The sequence below is a fragment of the Hyla sarda genome, chromosome 4 (assembly GCF_029499605.1).
Source record: "Hyla sarda isolate aHylSar1 chromosome 4, aHylSar1.hap1, whole genome shotgun sequence".
In the NCBI taxonomy this organism is placed as follows: Eukaryota; Metazoa; Chordata; class Amphibia; order Anura; family Hylidae; genus Hyla; species Hyla sarda.
The window spans coordinates 16,253,417-16,275,264 of NC_079192.1; the positions used below are offsets into that span (position 1 = coordinate 16,253,417).

Consider the following 21,848-nt stretch of genomic DNA (forward strand, 5'->3'; position numbering starts at 1 on the left):
GTTTTCGTACTCTAATTTTTAGTGGGTTGATAAAAATATTGCAGGCACGGCACGTAAATAGATATACAACTCCAGCTGTGTTGCAATTGATGTATTGTCTGATGTTAAATATTTTGTTATTGCTTGTAGATGTAAATGACACTGAATTGTTCATGTAATTACAGCAAATACACTTTCTAGATCCACATTTGTATGTACCTTGGCAATTAAGCCAAGTAGAAGCTTTTTTCGGAGAGGTAGAGAAGAGGCTGGGGGATAAAGTCTGGCCCAAAGTTGGGGCTCTCCTGGATACACACCTAATGCCCCCCTTCAATGCTGTCCGAAACTCAGGATCTGTATGTAGAATCGGCATATTCTTTTTAATGATGTTGCTCATTACTTTAAACTCAGTACTGAATTGAGTAGAAAAGACCACAGGTGAACTAAGGCTATGAGTTTTCTTGCTATGGGTATTTTCTTTTATTAGATCACAATGACCCTTTCTAATAGCAATATTGTGCGCCTTTTTAATAGTCCATTCAGGGTAGCCGCGTTGCTTGAGTCTGTTGCTAATAGCAACCACTTCGTTCGAAAAATCCTCATCGAGCGAGCAGTTGCGGCGTGCCCTGATCATTTCTCCTGTGGGTAAGTTCTCAATTACGTGTGAGGGGTGACAGGAACCGGCATGCAGAATGGAATTTACTGCAGTAGATTTTCTAAATGTGCATGTAATGATATTGCCGGTATCACTGTCACCCTGCAATGTAAGATCCAAGAAATTAACCACATTACTCCCCAGGCCGATTGTAAAATGGAGGTTGAGCTCATTGGAATTCATGAACTCTTCAAACCCCTGTATGGCAGCCACATCGGACCCCCAAATAAACAGGAGGTCATCGATGTAGCGGCCATACCACAACAAACCAGGGGAGAAGGGGTTAGTGGTAAATAAATGAAAGGCACAGTGCATAATATTAAAGGGGCACAGTGCATAATAATAATAAAGGGGGCGCATGGCAAAATTACTACAGGGGGACAGAGTGTATAATCGTAGAAGGTGCACACTGTATAATAGAGGGGGTACAATACATAATAAATAATAAAGGGGCACAAAGGGGGCATAATAATTAATAGAAGGGACACAGTGTATAATAAAGTGGGTGCAATACATAATTAATAAAGGGAGCAACGTGCATAATAGTGGGGGCACAGTGGATAAGAACTAAAAGAAAGGGCACAGTGTATAATATTAGAACAGGCACAGTGCATAATAAAATAGAAGGCATAGTGTAAACTAATATAAGGGGTACAGTGCATAATAAAAGAGAAGGGAATGCATAGTTTAAACTAATAGAAGGGGCACAGTGCATAATAAAATAGAAGGCATAGTGTAAACTAATATAAGGGGTACAGTGCATAATAAAAGAGAAGGGAATGCATAGTTTAAACTAATAGAAGGGGCACAGTGCATAATAAAAGAAAAGGCATAGTGTATACTAATAGAAGGGGCAAAGTGTATAATAATAATAGAGGAGGCATAGTGGGTAATAATTACTATTACCGGTAATTACATACTGTATAATAATAACAGGACACAGCATATAATAATATAAGGGGCAAAGTGTATACATTTTATATAAGGAGCACAGTGTATAATAATAAAAGGGGCATAGTCCATAAAATTCATATAAGGGGCAAGGTGCATAAACATAGAGGAGTCCATAATAAATTAAAGAGGGGGCACAGTTCATAATAATTACTAGAGAGGGCACAGTGCAGTATAATTATTAGAGGGGCAGAGTGCATTATAATAAAATGGGCACAGGGTATAATAAGTAAAAAAGAGAGCATAATGCATAATAATTAATAGAGGGGCACATTGTATAATAATAGAAGAGGCACAGTGTATATTACTTAATAATAAGTGACTTATAATTAATACAGGGGGCACAATGTGTAATAATAGATGAGGCACAGTGTAGAATACTTAATACAGGGAACAGTGAATTATAATTAATAGAGGGGGCACAGGGTAAAATAATTAATTGGGGGGGGGAGGGGCACATGCACGCAGCGCACTGAGAAGGACGCACCTGATGTGAACTCCGTGCTGGCTGTGCCTTAAAAGCCACTTACAGCGCCAAAAATCGGCTCCATAGCACCGGAGAACCTAGCCGGATCCCTCTGAATATGTCCCGCTCCTCAAAGAAGAAGTTTCCATTATGTTCACAAGGGCTTTCACATTCTATTCCTGATATTTTCAGAGCGGAGACTAGATCCAAGAATGCCGCCACTCCCTCATGGCAGACGAGCACTCTGAAGATGAACATCAGACCTCATCAGATGACCTGACACCGGCAGCCATGTTTCGCATCATCCAGGCTATGTTCCGGAAGGAGCTGGCACAAGCAGTGCCGGACTTTACCACCCAACTACAAGACCTGATGCAGCGGGTGGCAGACACAGAGTCCAGCGTGGATGAGCTGGTGGACGCAGTGGAGGCAGATCACCAGGATATTGACGAGCAGGCACAGAAAATGGCCACCCTTGAGCTCAAGCTTGAGAATCTCAAGAACCACTTGCGGAGGGCGAACTTACGGCCGCGGGGACTGCCAGAGACGACGACTGACCTCACTAAGGTACTAACCTCCTTGTTTTATGAGCTGGCACCCCATCTTGAACCAGAACTGCTCTGCTTTGATAGAATCCATAGGGCCTTGGCAAGGCCTAAAAATACTGATCTTCCCCGAGATGTCATACTCAAGCTCCATTACAAGGAGGTGCGCGATACTCTCCTCCAAGCAGCCAGAGATCTTACGGCCCTGCTGGGTCTGCCCCCGACTGCCAAGCTATACTCAGATCTAGCTCCCTCCACCTTGGCTCGCAGAAGGGAGTTCAGGCCAATTACTTTAGCCCTCATGCAGAAACAGCTTAACCCCTTAACGACGCAGGACGTATATTTACGTCCTGCGCCGGCTCCCGCGATATGAAGCGGGATCGCGCCGCGATCCCGCATCATATCGCGTTGGTCCCGGCACTCATCAACGGCCGGGACCCGCGGCTAATACCACACATCGCCGATCGCGGCGATGTGCGGTATTAACCCTTTAGAAGCGGTGGTCAAAGCTGACCGCCGCTTCTAAAGTGAAAGTGAAAGTGACCCGGCTGCTCAGTCGGGCTGTTCGGGACCGCCGCGGTGAAATCGCGGCGTCCCGAACAGCTTACAGGACACCGGGAGGGCCCGTACCTGCCTCCTTGGTGTCCGATCGACGAATGACTGCTCCGTGCCTGAGATCCAGGCAAGAGCAGTCAAGCGCCCATAACACTGATCACAGGCGTGTTAATACACGCCAGTGATCTGTGCAAGAGATCAGTGTGTGCAGTTTTATAGGTCCCTATAGGACCTATAACACTGCAAAAAAAAAGTAAAAAAAAAGTGTCAATAAAGGTCATTTAACCCCTTCCCTAATAAAAGTTTGAATCACCCCCCTTTTCCCATAAAAAAAATAAAACAGTGTAAAAGAAAAAAAAATTAAACATATGTGGTATCGTCGCGTGTGTAAATGTCCGAACTATAAAAATATATCATTAGTTAAACCGCACGGTCAATGGCGCACGCGCAAAAAAATTCCAAAGTCAAAAAAAGTGTATTTTTGGTCACTTTTTATACCATTAAAAAATGAATAAAAAGTGATCAAAAAGTCAGATCAAAACAAAAATCATACCAATAAAAACTTCAGATCACAGCGCAAAAAATTAGTCCTCATACCGCCCTGTACGTTATAAGTGTCAGAAGATGACATTTTTAAACGTATAAATTTTCCTGCATGTAGTTATGATTTTTTCCAGAAGTACTACAAAATCAAACCTATATAAGTAGGGTATCATTTTAACATATGGACCTACAGAATAATGATAAGGTGTAATTTTTACCGTAATATACACTGCGTAGAAACGGAAGCCCCCAAAAGTTACAAAATGGCGTTTTTTCTTCGATTTTGTCACACAATGATTTTCTTTCCGTTTCACCGTGAATTTTTTGGTAAAATGACTAATGTCACTGCAAGGTAGAATTGGTGACGCAAAAAATAAGCCATAATTTGGATTTTTAGGTGGAAAATTGAAAGGGTTATGATTTTTAAAAGGTAAGGAGGAAAAATCGAAAGTGCAAAAACTGAAAAACCCTGAGGGGTTAAATATAGATGGGGTGTTCCATTTTCGCTGGCATTTCAGGCAAAGGACACTCTTATGTGGTTCACACACTAAAGAAAGCCAAGGAGGCCCTGGCCGAGGAAAACATACAGCCGGCTGATCTTTTCCCGCAACCGCAGAGACCTCCACGGGTTATACGCATGTGGGCTCCGGTGGGTCCCGCACGTAAAAATGCCAAAATCTAATTGACCCACACCTGCACCTCCCTGCCTGGACTGTTGACCCCCAAAAACACTGGGTCTGTTACTCTGTTACACTACATTTGATTTTCATGGACGCTCCCCTGTGACACTGGGGACTATTGCTGCTCCGGATGGATGTCTCCTACCTAATTCCGACAGTGGCTATACACGGACCAGAATAGTGTGACCCTCGTATGACGAGATCGGGGCAAGGAATTAGGATGGCCTGTGGAGTTCCCAGACCCGTCTTTCCTCAACTGGACACTTTTGTTTGTCTATATGTTCGTCTGTCTTGTCTTGTTTACTGCTGGTTTTGTTGTTGTTGTTTTTTTTTGTTTGGACCAGGTACAATTTTTTTTCTGTGATTATGATGTCATGCTCACATTGCTGGAATGGTGCGGCGCCACTTGCTATGGATTTTGTGAAGGCCCTTCCCCTTATTCACAGCTACTTTGGCGTTCCCATACGCTATTATGTGTAAATTGACATTGCATAATGTACAGGGTTTTAACTCCCGATATAAAAGAGGGAAGGCCTTCCGAGACTACGCTAAGTTGCGTCCTAACGTTATTTGTATTCAGGAATCACATTTTTCTTCTTCATTTCTTACGTTTTTTTCATAAATCCTATAAATACTACTACATGTCTACCTATGCTACAAAGGGTAGGGGGACACTTATTCTACTACATGACTCCTTTTTATTTCATGTTGAACGCACCTTGATTGATCCAAATAGCAGATAAAAAGTTATGTTTGGTTAACTGCTATGCACCCACTGTTGCCCCTATTGATTTTTTCAGACGGATGTGTACATTGCTTGGCTCCCTGCACTACGATTGGCTGATTTTGGCTGGAGATTTTAACTGTATAGTCCATAGCTCTCTAGATCGTACTACATCCGCCCCACTTCGCAGATCAGGGACCCAACAACGACAGGTAATTAAGTTGTTTGAGGATTGTCATGTAGCTGATGTCTGGTGGGAACATAACGGCCAGCTTAGAGGATATATACATACTACTCCCCCTCTCAACGTTCCTATACCCGCATAAACTGGATCTTAGCCCATAGTTCTCTGTTGCCGAAACTCCTCTATGCTGGATATGTACCGTCGGCTTGGTCCGACCACTATATAGTGCAGGCGGTTTTTAATCTGGCGGATCATGCTATGGTCCCCTTTAGATGGAGACTCAATGAGTCCTTACTTACTATGCCACGAGTTAAGTCACAATTGGAGGCTGACCTGTCATCTTATTTTTCTATTAATGACTGCCCTGACAGTGCCCTTAGTTGGGGGTGTTAGCGCATAAATCTTTTATGAGTGGTCGTATCAGCTCTATTGATTAAGAGGGACCGCGAGACCACTAGGACTGCCCTTGAGACCAAGTTGGCTAGACTGACGTTTGCACACAAGCAGTCTCCCTCTCTATCTCTATAAGTCTCTCAGTGACACCAGGACGCAGCTGGACATACTCCAGATATCCAGGGGTGAGAGTGGGCGAGAATAACTACAAATGCAATTTATTTGCTGATGACTTTCTACTCACTTTAACGGCACCACTTAACACTTTACCCAATCTTGCACACATATTGGATATCTTTGCAGTGGTCTCAGGACTTTGCATTAATGCATCTAAATCTGAAGCCTTGTACTGTCTAACGTTCCCACTTCGGTTCAGCACTTTATTTCTTTAAACTTTGGTATTTGAGATTCCTCCTCTGGCCTCTCCTACCTTAGGGTGAAACTCACCACCACCCTCCCGACTCTATATTCTGTTAATGACACCCCATTAAATCGCACCTTGAGAGCTGACTTATTGAAATGGCATCTTTTTAGGTAATTTTCTTACCTGTTTTGGATTGGGAGAATTATTGTAGTCAAAATGGTGTTATTACATCGCCTCTCATATTTATTTTGCTCCCTTCCAATACCAGTTTTGAAAAAAGACCTACTTTCTTTGCAGAAGGACATTTTGCCTACATATGGTCTTATAAAAGGCAGAGGATTGGTAGAGCTGTCATGTACTATCACAAACGGATAGGGGGCCTGTCGGTCCCCAATCTACTCAAATATTATTATGCTGCTCACATTGCACAGCTCTTTTTGATTAATTGTCGGAGGGGAGCCCTGAGGTGGGTGGGTCTAGAGGATTCCTTGGTCTCTCCATATTCTCTTCCCGCCCTTATGTGGACTGCTTCTTCTATCGCCTCTCTTCTTGACTCTTCCGCACAAGCCACTTTATATGCTCTCTTTGGCATCAGGTTCGCTTTATGTTTTCTTTGCAATCTTTGCCCTCCCCTTTACTGCAGTTTCTATGTAATCCTTCTTTCACTCCTGGTATAACTGTCTCCTCTTATCGCTGGTAGTGAACGACTGGCCTACTTCGTCTACAGGACTTTTTAGAAGGACGGACCTTGGTTTCCTTGGGAAATTTTATGTCTCGTCATACCATCCCGGTTGGAGAATTGTTTAGAGCCCATCAAATCATATCCTGCTACACCTCTCTTGTACCTCCTGCAACTCAGGTTGCCACAACTCCTTATGAAAGGCAGATGCTGTATTATCCGGACATGCAAGGGTTACTTTCTGTTTTATATGCTTCCTTTAATGCACCTCCAGTGGATACTAAGCTCCCATTTATGTTGACCTGGGAGTGAAATTTGCACTCCATGCTCACCCTATCTCAATGGAGGGAATGTTGCACTACAGTTAGTAGAGGTGGTTGGCAGGTTTCCTTAATCAAGACCTCATTAAGAGTACTACATAGATCTTATAGGTTGCCTGCCCTTCTCCACAATAATTTCCCTACTGTTTCACCTCTTTGTTTTCGTGGATATGGAGCGAGGGGAACAATGTATCATACATAGTGGAGCTGTTCGGCTGTAGTGACCTTCTGGAGACAGGTGCTAGATATGCTCTTCACGATTCTACTTGCCCTGTACCAAGACTTCCCTCATATTGCTTACTAGGACATAAACCCGCTAGAATGCCTTACCGAGATTTTAAGTTGTTCCAGTTTGTTATGTTGGCATCCCATATCCACATAGCTTCCCAATTGAGAAAGCCTGAATTGCACCTGCAGAGGCTGATAGACCGAATAAATGTCATTATGTTGAATGAAAAACTGTCTGCCATAAGGGAAGACCAAGTGGACCATTTTAACTTTTGGGAACCATGGCTCCTGTTAACCTATTGTCCTGATATGCGCCATTCTTTCTCTCTATACTGATTATGCTTTCATATTTAGCCCTGGATGTGAAGATTCTTTCCTACTTCAATATTGTACGTAGCTTTCATTGACTATGTGGCACCGCACCGAATTTTGTATGTTATCTATGCCGCGTCTCTGTGAGCTAACTTATGTCTTTTGCCCGGTTGTACCTAGTTGTTCTCTTCCATCTGGGTCGATAGACCCTGTTTGCTTATTCACTATGCATGTTTTGTATGTCATTTGCTTTGCTTTTTCAATAAAGCTTCTTTGTTTGATGGTTAAAATAATGAATTAAGGAGTTATATTGCATAATATTTAATTAAGAGGACACAGTTTATTATAACTAATTGACGGGGAACAGTGTATATTAAAAGAAATTGAAGTGAGCATGTTGTAGATTATAAAATGGTGTGTATTATAATGACCTTCTTCCTAACCCAGGACATACAAGTACATTATGGGTTGGGTGGGAAAGTATGGAACAGGCTCGGGAGCTGAGCTCGCTCCATATATAGTGGTGCCAGCTTATACCAACACTTACGGTCAATGACTAGCATTGGAGATCAGTCAGTGAGAGGAGGTTCGGGCAAGTTGGATTTTATCTGTCCAACCCTATTATTTTCATGTGTGTACTCCCATTCACAAATTGTGAATGTTTGGCTGTCAGGGACCGAACAAATGTTGGGCTGACAGGGTTTGAGGGTCTATGGGCACCATTGCTCTAAAAGATAATCACAGTTGAATATTCATTGACCCATAGTGTCCTCCTGGTGTACAGTTTCTTTAGGCTCATTGTAACCTCATACACAGGTCATACAAACGCCTTTCTATGAAGTTGACCCAATGTCATGGCTAAGCTTCATTATCATATGGGAGCCCATCTAATCCAGAGGATCCTCTTGTGTCCTAGTTAACCAATCCAGTCCTGTTGTAGTTGCCCTAAAATGTTCTGAATCTATGATGACATGAATATCTATAGGTCTTCTAGTATAACTGGTCCAGACCTATTCTTACTGCCACATATCTGCCCAAATCTATGACTACCAGAATGTTGATTGATTAGATTCTCAAACCAACGTATCAAACACATATTACCTGAGGGTATCTCTGAAGCCCCAGAATAGAGGCGATAGAAAGAGAATGTGTGGAAGCTGAAGGACCAATGACAGAGCTTAAGGGAACATCTAGACATCTGTAGTTGGGAATTGCTTTGCTCTCTCCTGTTACCACCTGCAATGTTCCAGCTAAACTTTGCTGGACAGCAAGACAAGGGTCATAGGCTTGGAAACCCAACGTGATATTTGGGAGACGCTTGTGATTCCTGTTGATCTCTTCAATTGCAAAGATCACCGCCTGGAGCTGCTGGTAGCTCTCAAGACTAAACCTATAAAAGGAAAAAAAATTCAAAATTTTTGCAATGTAGAATATAAGTAAAGATAGGATATGAATTCATCATTAACTATGACTTTATCTTTTATAATATACTAGCTGAGTACTCGGCATTGCCCTTTCTTTCCTACCCAATCCTTGTGGGAGAGGAAAAGCAACATAGGAGGAAGTACTTGTCCTCATATTCGACTTCATATCCCTTCCTCATAACCCATCCTCATATCCCGTCTTCATATCCCAACCTCATATCTTGTCATCATATCCCATCCTCATATCCCGTCCTCATATCCCAACCTCATATCTTGTCATCATATCCCATCCTCATATCCCGTCCTCATATCCCAACCTCATATCTTGTCATCATATCCCATCCTCATATCTTCTCCTCATATCCCGTACTCATATCCCATCCTCATATCCCAAACTCATATCCCGTCCTCATAACCCATCCTCATATCTCGTCCTCATATCCCATCCTCATATCCCGTCCTCATATCACTTCCTCATATCCCGAACTCATATCCCATCCTCGTATCTTGTCCTCATATCCCGTCCTCCTATCCCAACCTCATATCCCATCCTCATAATCCATCCTCGTATCCCAAACTCATATCCCGTCCTTATATCCCATCCTCATACAGTCATGGCCGTAAATGTTGGCACCTCTGAAATTTTTCCAAACAATGAAGTATTTCTCACAGAAAAGGATTGCAGTAACACATGTTTTGCTATACACATGTTTATTCCCTTTGTGTGTATTGAAACTAAACCAAAAAAGCGAGGAAAAAAAGCTAATTGGACATAGCTGGACTCCTCGCATGACTGGGCTGTCAATCTGCAGGGGTTTACATTGTTTCGCAAGGATAGAATGAACAGAAAAGGTGGTGGAGTCTGTCTGTATGTAAGAAGTGGTATGAAAGTCAGTGTGAACGATGCCATAGTGTGTGATGATTTTGAGGAGGTGGAATCACTGTGGGTAGAATTACAAAAGGAGGGAAATACTGAAAAAATAATATTTGGGGTAATCTACAGACCCCCTAATATCACTGAAGAGATAGAAGTTCGGCTTCATAAACAAATAGAGAGGGCCGCCCGGGCAGGTACAGTGGTAATAATGGGAGATTTTAACTATCCAGATATAGATTGGGGTCCGGGGTTGGCTAAAACTACAAAGGGGCGACAATTCCTAAATTTATTGCAGGATAATTTTATGGGCCAGTTTGTGGAGGACCCAACAAGAAGTGATGCCTTGTTGGATCTGATCATTTCCAACAACGCAGAGCTGGTTGGTAATGTAACTGTGCGGGAAAACCTTGGTAATAGCGACCACAATATAGTTACTTGTGACTTAAAATGTAGAAAACAAAGACAGGCGGGGAAGGCAAAAACATATAACTCTAAAAAGGCAAATTTCCCTGGGCTGAGGGCTGCACTACAGGACATAGACTGGGGGGAGGTGTTCTCAAATGCTGATGCAGAAGGTAAATGGGACATCTTCAAATCAACTCTAAATAACTATACAGCTAAATATATACCAAAGGGGAACAAATATAAACGATTAAAACTAAATCCTACATGGCTGACACATGATGTTAAAAGAGCAATAAACAACAAAAAAATAGCCTTCAAAAAATACAAATCTGATGGGTCAGCTATAACATTTAAACAGTACAAGGAGCTTAATAAGCTTAATCTGTAAAAATGTAATAAAAACAGCAAAAATTCAAAATGAGAGACAGGTGGCCAAAGAAAGCAAAACTAATCCTAAATATTTTTTTAGATATATAAATGCAAAAAAACCAAGGACAGAGCATGAAGAACCCCTTAATAATGATAATGGGGAGGTTGTCACAGGCGATCAAGAGAAGGCGGAGCTACTGAATGGGTTCTTTAGTTCTGTATACACTATGGAAGAAGGAGCTGACATTGGCCAGGTCAGTGCTGGTAACACATCATGTAATGTACTGAACTGGCTTAATGTAGAGATGGTACAAGGTAAGTTAAGTGATATAAATGTAAGCAAATCCCCAGGGCCGGATGGACTACACCCAAGAGTTCTTAGAGAGGTAAGTTCAGTAATATCTGTACCCTTGTTCATGATATTTAGAGATTCTCTGGTGTCTGGTATTGTGCCAAGGGACTGGCGCAAGGCTAATGTGGTACCAATCTTCAAGAAGGGCTCTAGGTCTTCCCCAGGAAACTATAGACCGGTAAGTTTAACGTGCATTGTGGGTAAATTGTTTGAAGGACTTATAAGGGATTACATACAGGAATACATAGGGGATAATTGTATTATAAGTGATAGCCAGCATGGGTTTACTAAGGATAGAAGTTGTCAAACCAATCTAATTTGCTTTTATGAAGAGGTGAGTAGAAGCCTTGACAGAGGAATGGCTGTGGATATAGAGGGGGGCTGTGTATATAGAGGGGGGCTCTGTATATAGAGGGGGGCTGTGTATATAGAGGGGGGCTGTGTATATAGAGGAATGGCTGTGGATATAGTGTTTCTGGATTTTGCCAAAGCGTTTGATACTGTCCCTCACATACGTCTGACAGGTAAGTTAAGGTCTTTGGGTTTGGAAATTTTAGTTTGTAACTGGATTGAACACTGGCTCATGGATCGTACCCAGAGAGTGGTGGTCAATGATTCGTACTCTGATTGGTCCCCGGTTATTAGTGGTGTACCCCAAGGTTCAGTACTGGGCCCGCTGTTGTTTAATTTATTTATCAATGATATAGAGGATGGTATTAACAGCTCTGTTTCTATCTTTGCAGATGACGACAAGCTTTGTAGCACGGTACAGTCTATAGAGGATGTGTATAAGTTACAAGATGACTTGGATAGACTAAGTGTCTGGGCATCCACTTGGCAAATGAGGTTCAATGTGGATAAATGTAAAGTTATGCATCTGGGTACTAATAACCTGCATGCATCGTATGTCTTAGGGGGGATTAAACTGGCAGAGTCACTGGTAGAGAAGGATCTGGGTGACTTGTAGATCACAGACTACAGAATAGCATGCAATGTCAGGCTGCTGCTTCCAAAGCCGGCAGGATATTGTCATGTATCAAAAGAGGCATGGACTCGAGGGACAGGGACATAATACTCCCCCTTTATAAAGCATTGGTACGGCCTCACCTGGAATATGCTGTTCAGTTTTGGGCACCTGTCCATAAAAGGGACACTGCGGAGTTGGAAAGGGTGCATAGACGCGCGATTAAACTAATATGGGGCATGGAACATCTTAGCTATGAGGAGAGATTAAAGGAGTTACAATTGTTTAGTCTTGAGAAGAGACGTTTAAGGGGGGATATGATAAACGTATATAAGTATATTAATGGCCCATACAAAAATATGGAGAAAAACTGTTCCAGGTTAAACCCCCCCAAAGGACGAGGGGGCACTCCCTCCGTCTGGAGAAGAAAAAGTTTAGTCTCAAGGGGCGACACGCCTTCTTTACCGTGAGGACTGTGAATTTATGGAACGGTCTACCTCAGGAACTGGTCACAGCAGGAACAATTAACAGCTTTAAAACAGGATTAGATAAATTCATGGAACAAAATAACATTAATGCTTATGAAGAAATATAAAATCCCATCCCTTCCCCAATATCGCGCCACACCCCTACCCCTTAATTCCCTGGTTGAACTTGATGGACATATGTCTTTTTTCGACCGTACTAACTATGTAACTATAATGTCACACCAAACTCCAAAAATGGGCTGGACAAAATTAATGGCACCCTTAACTTAATATTTGGTTTCACACCCTATGGAAAAAAATTACTGAAATCAGTGGCTTCCTATAACCATCAATAAGCTTCTTACAAACTCCTCCTTTACAAACTGCTCCAGGTCTCTCTTATTGGAAGGCGCCTTTTCCCAACAGCAATGTACACATTCAAGGCACCCAGTGCCAGAGGCAGCAAAACAACCCCAAAAACATCATTGACCCTCCACCATATTTCACTGTAGGTACTGTGTTCTTTTCTTTGTAGGCTTCATTCTGTTTTCGGTAAACAGTAGAATGATGTGCTTTACCAAAAAGCTCTATCTTGGTCTCATCTGTACACAAGACGTTTTCCCAGAAGGATTTTGGCTTACTCAAGTTCATTTTGGCAAAATGTAGTCTTGCTTTTTTATGTCTCTGTGTCAGCAGTGGGTCCTCCTGGGTCTCCTGCCATAGCGTTTTATTTCATTTAAATGTTGGTAAATAGTTTGCGCTGACACTGATGCTCCCTGAGCCTGCAGGACAGCTTGAATATCTTTGGAACTTGTTTGGGGCTGCTTATCCACCATCTGGACTATCCTGCTTTGACATCTTTCATCAATTTTTCTCTACTGACCATGTCCAGAGAGATTAGCTACAATGCACTGGGTTGCAAACGTCTTGATAATTTTGCGCACTGTGGACAAAGGCAAATCTAGATCTCCGGAGATGGACTTGTACCTTGAGATTGTTGATATTTTCCCACAATTTTGGTTCTCAAGTCCTCAGACAGTTCTCTTCTACTCTTTTTGTTGTCCCTGCTTAGTGTGACACACACAGGCACACAATACAAAGACTAAGTGAACTTCTCTCTTTTTTTTTTATCTGCTTTCAGGTGTGATTTTTATATTGCCCACACCTGTTACTTGCCCCAGGTGAGTTTAAAGGAGCATCACATGCTTAACCTGTTCAGGACGCAGGGCGTATGCATACGCTCTGCATCCCGAGTCCTTAAGGATGTAGGGCGTATGGATACACCCGTGGGAATTCCAGTCCCCGCCGCTAGCCGGTTGGGGACCGGACTGGGATGCCTGCTGAAATCATTCAGCAGGCATCCAGGCACATCGCTGAGACACATCCCGGCACATCGCAGAGACCCCCCCATGTTGGCGATCACAGGAAATCGCATGTCAATTCAGACATGCGATTTTCTGCTATTCCGGGCTGATCAGGTCACTGGTGACCCGATCGCCCGGAAAATAGGGATGATCGGAGCTGTCCGTGACAGCCCCGATCATCCTAAGGGATATGAGCGAGGTTGTAGTGCTGCAACCTCCTCCTATCCCCTGCCATTAGTCAGCAAAGAGTACTGACCAATGGCAGTGCACAACGGCGGGGGGGGGGGCGGGGGGTTGCCATGGAAACCCCCCGCTCTGCCCACCCCTGGATATCGGGCAGAACGGGGGGAGAAGATGGCGCCCGGTACCTGGGAAGAAGATGCCGTGGGGACCGCCGATCATCGGTGCCATCAGCGGAGATCAGCGGTGCAGGTAGGGAGGCGATGGTGGGGGGGAAGGAAGGTGGCAGTAAAGCGATATTTACTGCTGCCCTTCTAGTGGTTACCAAAATGCATGCTGGGAGTTATAGTTTTGCAACATCTGGAGGGTCACAGTTTGGAGACCCCTATTACAGTGGTGCTCAAACGGTAGCCCTCCAGATGTTGCAAAACTACAACTCTCAGCATGCCTAGACTGCCCAGGTATGCTGGGAGTTGTAGTTCTGTAACATCTGTCCCATCAGATTTTGCAATTTTCCTGAAAATTTTGAAAATTGCTGCTCTACTTTGAAGCCCTCTAATTTTTTCAAAAAGTAAAAATATGTCCAGTTTATGATGCCAACATAAAGTGGACATATTGACAGGCATTTACTAAGGGGTTTAGTCATTTTTTTCTGACTATTTTTGGCGCAAAATTGTCGCAATTGCGCCTACCCTATAAATTGTGCGACTTTCCCTAGCAAGAGCTAGAAAGTCAAAAAAAAATTTCCCGCTTAATTTACGCAAGTTTTCACTTTTTACTTGCAGTGGTCAGGAATTTATTAACTGAGACAGTCGCAGTTGCGCAATAAACTGTCGCAACGGCCATAAAAATTGACTAAATTTACTCCAGCTCCAACATGGAGCAGGAAAAGCTACTGCCGCCCGGGCTCCGACATACTTTCTCCCCGCTACACTCACTACCGGGACACTACAGTGATTTACATCCCCCCTCTCACCTGCCAGCGCCACACAACTCCCATCTGTCTGCTGTTGCAAGACTACAAGTCCCAGCATGCCCTTACAGTGAGGACATGCTGGGAGTTGTAGTCTTGTAGCAGCGGGAGCTGAGCGGCGCGGGCGGGAGACAAGGGGGGGGGGGGGTAGCGGGGAGGCCGTATGAGGAGCCCGGGCGGGAGACAAGGGGGGTAGCGGGGAGACCGTATGAGGAGCCCGGGCGGCTGCACTGTAATGTCAGCCCGGGCTCCTGCCCTGAGAGCCATAGGCTTTGGCTGTCAGGGCATGCTGGGTGTTGTAGTTTTGCAACAGCTGGAGGGCCACAGTTTGCAGACCACTGGTGTGTGGTCTGTAAACTGTAGTCCTCCAGCTGTTGCAAAACTAAACAGCTGAAGGGGACCGGCGAAGAAGTTCACTTACCCTTCCGAGGCTCCAGCGACGATCGCTGACGGAGATCGTCGCGCGGCACTGTCGCGCGGCAGTGTCGCGCGGCAGTGTCGTGCAGCGCTGGATCCTACGGAAGCCGGTAAGTTGCGCAAGCTTCCCAACCAGGGTGCCTCCAAATGTTGCAAGACTACAACTCCCAGCATGCCTGGACACCCTTTGGCTGTCCGGGCATGCTGGGAGTTGTAGTTTTGCAACAGCTGGAGGCACCCTTGTTGGGAAACACTGGTCTAAAACAGTGTTTCCCAACCAGGGTGCCTCCAGATGTTGCAAGACTACAACTCCCAGCATGCCTGGACAGCCATTGGCTGTCCGGGCATGCTGGGAGTTGTAGTTTTGCAACAGCTGGAGGCACCCTTGTTGGGAAACACTGGTCTAAAACAGTGTTTCCCAACCAGGGTGCCTCCAGATGTTGCAAGACTACAACTCCCAGCATGCCTGGACAGCCATTGGCTGTCCGGGCATGCTGGGAGTTGTAGTTTTGCAACAGCTGGAGGCACCCTTGTTGGGAAACACTGGCCTAAAACAGTGTTTCCCAACCAGGGTGCCTCCAGATGTTGCAAGACTACAACTCCCAGCATGCCTGGACAGTCATTGGCTGTCCAGGCATGCTGGGAGTTGTAGTTTTGCAACAGCTGGAGGGCCACAGTTTGCAGACCCCTGGTTTGTGGTCTGTAAACTGTAGTCCTCCAGCTGTTGCAAAACTAAACAGCTGAAGGGGACCGGCGAAGAAGTTCACTTACCCTTCCGAGGCTCCAGCGACGATCGCTGTCGGAGATCGTCGCGCGGCACTGTCGCGCGGCAGTGTCGCGCGGCAGTGTCGTGCAGCGCTGGATCCTACGGAAGCCGGTAAGTTGCGCAGGCTTCCCAACCAGGGTGCCTCCAGTTGTTGCAAGACTACAACTCCCAGCATGCCTGGACAGCCTTTGGCTGTCCAGGCATGCTGGGAGTTGTAGTTTAGCAACAGCTGGAGGCACCCTGGTTGGGAAACACTGGCCTAAAACAGTTGGGAAACACTGGCCTAAAACAGTCACCCTGGTTGGGAAACACTGGCCTAAAACAGTTGGGAAACACTGGCCTAAAACAGTCACCCTGGTTGGGAAACACTGTTTTAGGCCAGTGTTTCCCAACCAGGGTGCCTCCAGATGTTGCAAGACTACAACTCCCAGCATGCCTGGACAGCCTTTGACTGTCCAGACATGCTGGGGCTTGTAGTTTTGCAACATCTGGAGGCACCCTGGTTGGGAAACACTGTTTTAGGCCAGTGTTTCCCAGCCAGGTTGCCTCCAGATGTTGCAAAACTACAACTCCCAGCATGCCTAGACAGCCTTTGACTGTCCAGGCATGCTGGGAGTTGTAGTTTTGCAACATCTGGAGGCACCTTGGTTGGGAAACACTGTTTTAGGCCAGTGTTTCCCAGCCAGGTTGCCTCCAGATGTTGCAAAACTACAACTCCCAGCATGCCTAGACAGCCTTTGACTGTCCAGGCATGCTGGGACTTGTAGTTTTGCAACATCTGGAGGCACCCTGGTTGGGAAACACTGTTTTAGGCCAGTGTTTCCCAGCCAGGTTGCCTCCAGATGTTGCAAAACTACAACTCCCAGCATGCCTAGACAGCCTTTGACTGTCCAGGCATGCTGGGACTTGTAGTTTTGCAACATCTGGAGGCACCTTGGTTGGGAAACACTGTTTTAGGCCAGTGTTTCCCAGCCAGGTTGCCTCCAGATGTTGCAAAACTACAACTCCCAGCATGCCTAGACAGCCTTTGACTGTCCAGGCATGCTGGGGCTTGTAGTTTTGCAACATCTGGAGGCACCCTGGTTGGGAAACACTGGCCTAAAACAGTGTTTCCCAACCAGGGTGCCTCCAGATGTTGCAAAACTACAAGTCCCAGGTTGGGAAATACTGTGCCCGGCCTCCGCCCCACCTTACTGTAAGGGCATGCTGGGAGTTGTAGTCCTGCAGCTGGGGGCAGGGGACAAGCTTGTCACTTGCCCACACATCTCCTGCACCACACAACTACAACTCCCAGCATGTCCTTACTGTAAGGGCATGCTGGCAGTTGTAGTCGTGCGGGGCGGGAGATGTGTGAGCAGGTGATAATAAATGTACTAACCCATTTTTTTTGTTTTCTTCCCATTTCAGATCCGTGTATCCTGTGGACTCCTCGGATTCGGTGGACTACTTCGATGACCAGCGTTTTTCTTTATTTGATTTTAATAAAATGGTTAACGAGGGCTTGTGGGGGAGTGTTTTTTGTAATAAAAATTTTTTAAAACCTGTTGTGTTTTTTTCTTACTTTACTAGACAGGCTTAGTAGTGGAAGCTGTCTTATAGACAGAGTCCATTACTAACCTGGGCTTAGCGCTAGCCACAAAAACAGCTAGCGCTAACCCCCTATTATTACCCCGGTACCCAACGCCACAGGGGTGCCGGGAAGAGCCGGTACCAACAGGCCTGGAGCGTCAAAAATGGCGCTCCTGGGCCTAAGCGGTAACAGGCTGGCGTTATTTAGGCTGGGGAGGGCCAGTAACAATGGTCCTCGCCCACCCTGGGAACGTCAGGCTGTTACTGTTTGGTTGGTATTTGGCTGAGAATGAAAATAGGGGGGACCCTATGCGTTTTTTTTTTTAAATAAATAATTAAATATATTAAAAAAACGCATAGGGTCCCCCTATTTTTATTGTCAACCAAATACCAACCAAACAGTAACAGCCTGACGTTACCAGGGTGGGCGAGGACCATTGTTACTGGCCCTCCCCAACCTAAATAACGCCAGCCTGTTACCGCCTAGGCCCAGGAGCGCCATTTTTGACGCTCCGGGCCTGTTGGTACCGGCTCTTCCCGGCACCCCTGTGGTGTTGGGTACCGGGGTAATAATTGGGGGTTAGCGCTAGCTGTTTTTGTGGCTAACGCTAAGCCCGGCTTAGTAATGGACTCAGTCTATAAGACAGCTTCCACTGCTAAGCCTGTCTAGTAAAGTAAAATAAAAATCAAACACAACAGGTTTAAAAAAAAATTTATTACAAAAAACACTCCCCCACAAGCCCTCGTTAACCATTTTATTAACATCAAGCAAAGAAAAACGCTGGTCATCGAAGTAGTCCACCGAATCCGGAGTCCACAGGATACACAGATCTGTAGAAGAAGTAACCAAAAAAAAAAAAAAAAGTGTAAGTACATTTAGGGAGAAAAAAACTGTGTTAAAAAAATGTAATAAACACACACACACACACACACTAAACGCCGTTTACCACTTCTGAGCCATGACTACAATTTACAGTGATCCCTCAACTTACAATGGCCTCAACATACAATAGTTTCAACATACAATGGTCTTTTCTGGACCATCGTAAGTTGAAACCAGACTCAACATACAATGCTACAGACAGTCCAGATCTGTAAAACGTGTCAATGGCTGGAAGAACCAACCAATCAAAATGGGCATTCACTGGTAAAACCCCTGTATTACTGAAGTGTATGCACTGACTGGTGTCTGGTATTACATGTTCTGTACACTTTACCTGTATCAGGGTTAGCTGCTCTTTTGGACACCAGGTGAGGGCGACTCCATTACTTGTTTGGGACATTGCCTGTGCTGTACAGGACCCCTGAAGAAGATCCTGTCCTCTACATAGACCAGTGTTTGCCAAGCAGGGTGGCCCCATCTTTTGCAAAACTACAACTCCCAGCATGCCCGGACAGCCTTTGGCTGTCCAGGCATGCTGGGAGTTATAGTTTTGCAACAGCTGGAGGCTCCCTGCTTGGGAAACACTGACATAGACAGTGATTTACAGCTCCCAGCAGATCTTTCTTACTTTTATATGTAAGGATTTGCTTTATCTATATTAGTTCTACTTATTTTTCTTTGTCACTTTTTCCTATTTTGGATGACATTTTGGTGCCTTTAGAACCAATTACCACGTTTCCATAGAGTTATGGTCTCAACATACAATGGTTTCAACTTACAATGGTTTTCCTGGAACCAATTAATATTGTAACTTGAGGGACCACTGTAGTTATTGAATTATTTAGATGTGGTGAAAAAGCTAAAAAAAAACTCAAAAACAAAAGATCCAGAAGGAAACCAGCAGCGAAACCTATTCAGACAGCAGGAAAAAGGAACAGACTATTTTTTCTACTACATGAAGTAAATTTCCCACTTTTGCCTATGTGTGCCAAATTTATTAATGCCGCGCAACAATTTAGTAAATTTGTCGCACATAGTCAAAAATGAAGTAGAAAAAAACAGGGTAAAAACCAGACTACATAGTAAAAGATTAGTAAATGCCCCTCATTGTATTTGTGAATCAATATAACATTTATTTGGAATATCCATTTTCCTTACAAGCAAAGAGTTTCAAAGTTAGAAAAATGCTAAATGTTCAAAATTTTCATGAAATTTGGGGATTTTTCACCAAGAAAGGATGCAAGTAACGACGAAAAATTACCACTAAAATAAAGTAGAATATGTCACAAAAAAACAATCTCAGAATAATCTGTAAAAGCATCTTAGAGTTATTAATGCATAAAGTGACAGTGGTCAGAATTGCAAAAACGGGCTCAGTCCCTGAGGTGAAAAAGAGCTTCATTCTTAACTCCTTGGGGACGAAGGGCGTATGCATACGCCGGGCGGTGATCGGACCGGGATGCCTGCTGATATCTATCAGCAAGCATCCCGTGGCAATGCCTAGGGGGGTCCAGAGACCCCCCCCATATCGGCGATCGCAGCAAATCACAGGTCAATTCAGACCTGCGATTTGCTGCGATCCGGGCAAATCGGGTCACTGGTGACCCGATCTCCCGGCAAAATAAGACTGATCGGAGCTGTCAGAGCCAGCTCCGACCAGCCTAAAGGATAGGAGCGAGGTGGCAGTGTTGCCACCCCCTCCTATCCCCTGCCATTGGTCGGTTAGGCTGACCACCAACGGCAGGAGGGGGGCGGGGGCTTAGAGTTCATTTCCCCCCGATCTGCACACCGATCGAAGTCGGTACAGAGCGGGGGGAACACGGGGGGAACACGGGCGGCGAGGGGGGGGGGGGGGGACATGGCCCGGCTTACCCGGACCTGCGGAGGCGGAGGCGGCGGCATCCCGGGCAGGGGCGTCATCATCTGAGCGGCAGCCGGAGAGTGCGTCGGAGAAGGCTGCAGTGAAGATCGCAATAAGTGATCTTCACTTTGGCCTTCTAAAATCTGCAAAACTACAACTCCCAGCATGCCCACACAGCCAAAGGCTGTCTGGGCATGCTGGGAGTTGTAGTTTTGCAACATCTGGAGGGTCACAGTTTCGAGACCACTGTGTAGTGGTCTCTAAACTGTGGTCCTCCAGATGTTGCAAAACTACAACTCCCAGCATGCACTGACTGTGTGGGCATGCTGGGAGTTGTAGTTTTGCAACATCTGAAGCGGCACAGTTTGGAGACCACTATATGGTGGTCTCCAAACTGTAGCCCTCCAGATGTTGCAAAACTACAACTCCCAGCATGCCCAGACAGTCAGGGATGCTGGGCGTGTAGTTCTGCAATATCTGGCCCTTCAGATTTTGCAGAACTACAACTCCCAGCATGCCTGGACAGTCTGGGCATGCTTGGAGTTGTAGTTTTGCAACATCTGGAGGGCTACAGTTTGGAGGCCACTGTTCTTCCCCAGTTGTTGCATAACTGCAACTCCTAGCATGCCTAGACTGTCCAGGCATGCTGGGAGTTGTAGTTCTACAACATCTGAAGGGCCAGATATTGCAGAACTACACGCCCAGGATCCCTGACTGTACGGGCATGCTGTGAATTGTAGTTTTGCAACAGCTGTAGGCACACTGGTTGTGAAACACTGAGCTAGAGTCTGTTTCCTAACTCAGTGATTCCAACCCGTGTGCCTCCAGCTGTTGCAAAACTACAACTCCCAGAGTGCACTGACAGACCGTACATGCTGGGAGTTGTAGTCTTGCAACAGCTGGAGGCACATGGGTTGGAATCACTGAGCTAGAGTCTGTTTTCTAACTCAGTGGTTCCCCACCAGTGTGCCTACAGCTGTTGTAAAACTACAACTCCCAGCATGTACCGTCTGTCAGTGCATTCTGGGAGTTGTCATTTTGCCACAGCTGAAGGTTTGGGGTGCCCCCCCCCCTTAGGGCATGTACAGGGTACATTCACACGGGAGGGTTTACAGTGGGTTTCCTTCAAGGAAACTTACTGTGAACCCCTGCCTGTGTGAATGTACCCTAAAAACATTACACTACACTAACAAATAATAAAAAGTAAAACACTACACATACACCCCCTTACACGTCGCCCCCCCTCCCAATAAAAATGAAAAACGTCTCATACGGCAGTGTTTCCTAAACGGCGCCTCCAGCTGTGGCAAAACCACAACTCCCAGTGTTGCCGGACAGCCATAGACTGTCCTGGCAGGCTTGGAGTCTTGCAACAGCTGGAGGCACCCTGTGGGAGACA

At 45.2% G+C, this 21,848-nt stretch overlaps 1 protein-coding gene across 1 annotated transcript in view; it reads right to left on the reverse strand.

Moving 5' to 3' along the window:
• Nucleotides 1-21,848, reverse strand: part of LOC130367280 (extracellular calcium-sensing receptor-like) — a 40,463-nt gene that overhangs the window by 16,323 nt on the left and 2,292 nt on the right. The window contains exon 2 of the mRNA XM_056569686.1: nucleotides 8,680-8,968. Coding sequence (XP_056425661.1) covers nucleotides 8,680-8,968 — 289 coding nt within the window. The remainder of the gene's footprint in view (nucleotides 1-8,679; nucleotides 8,969-21,848) is intronic.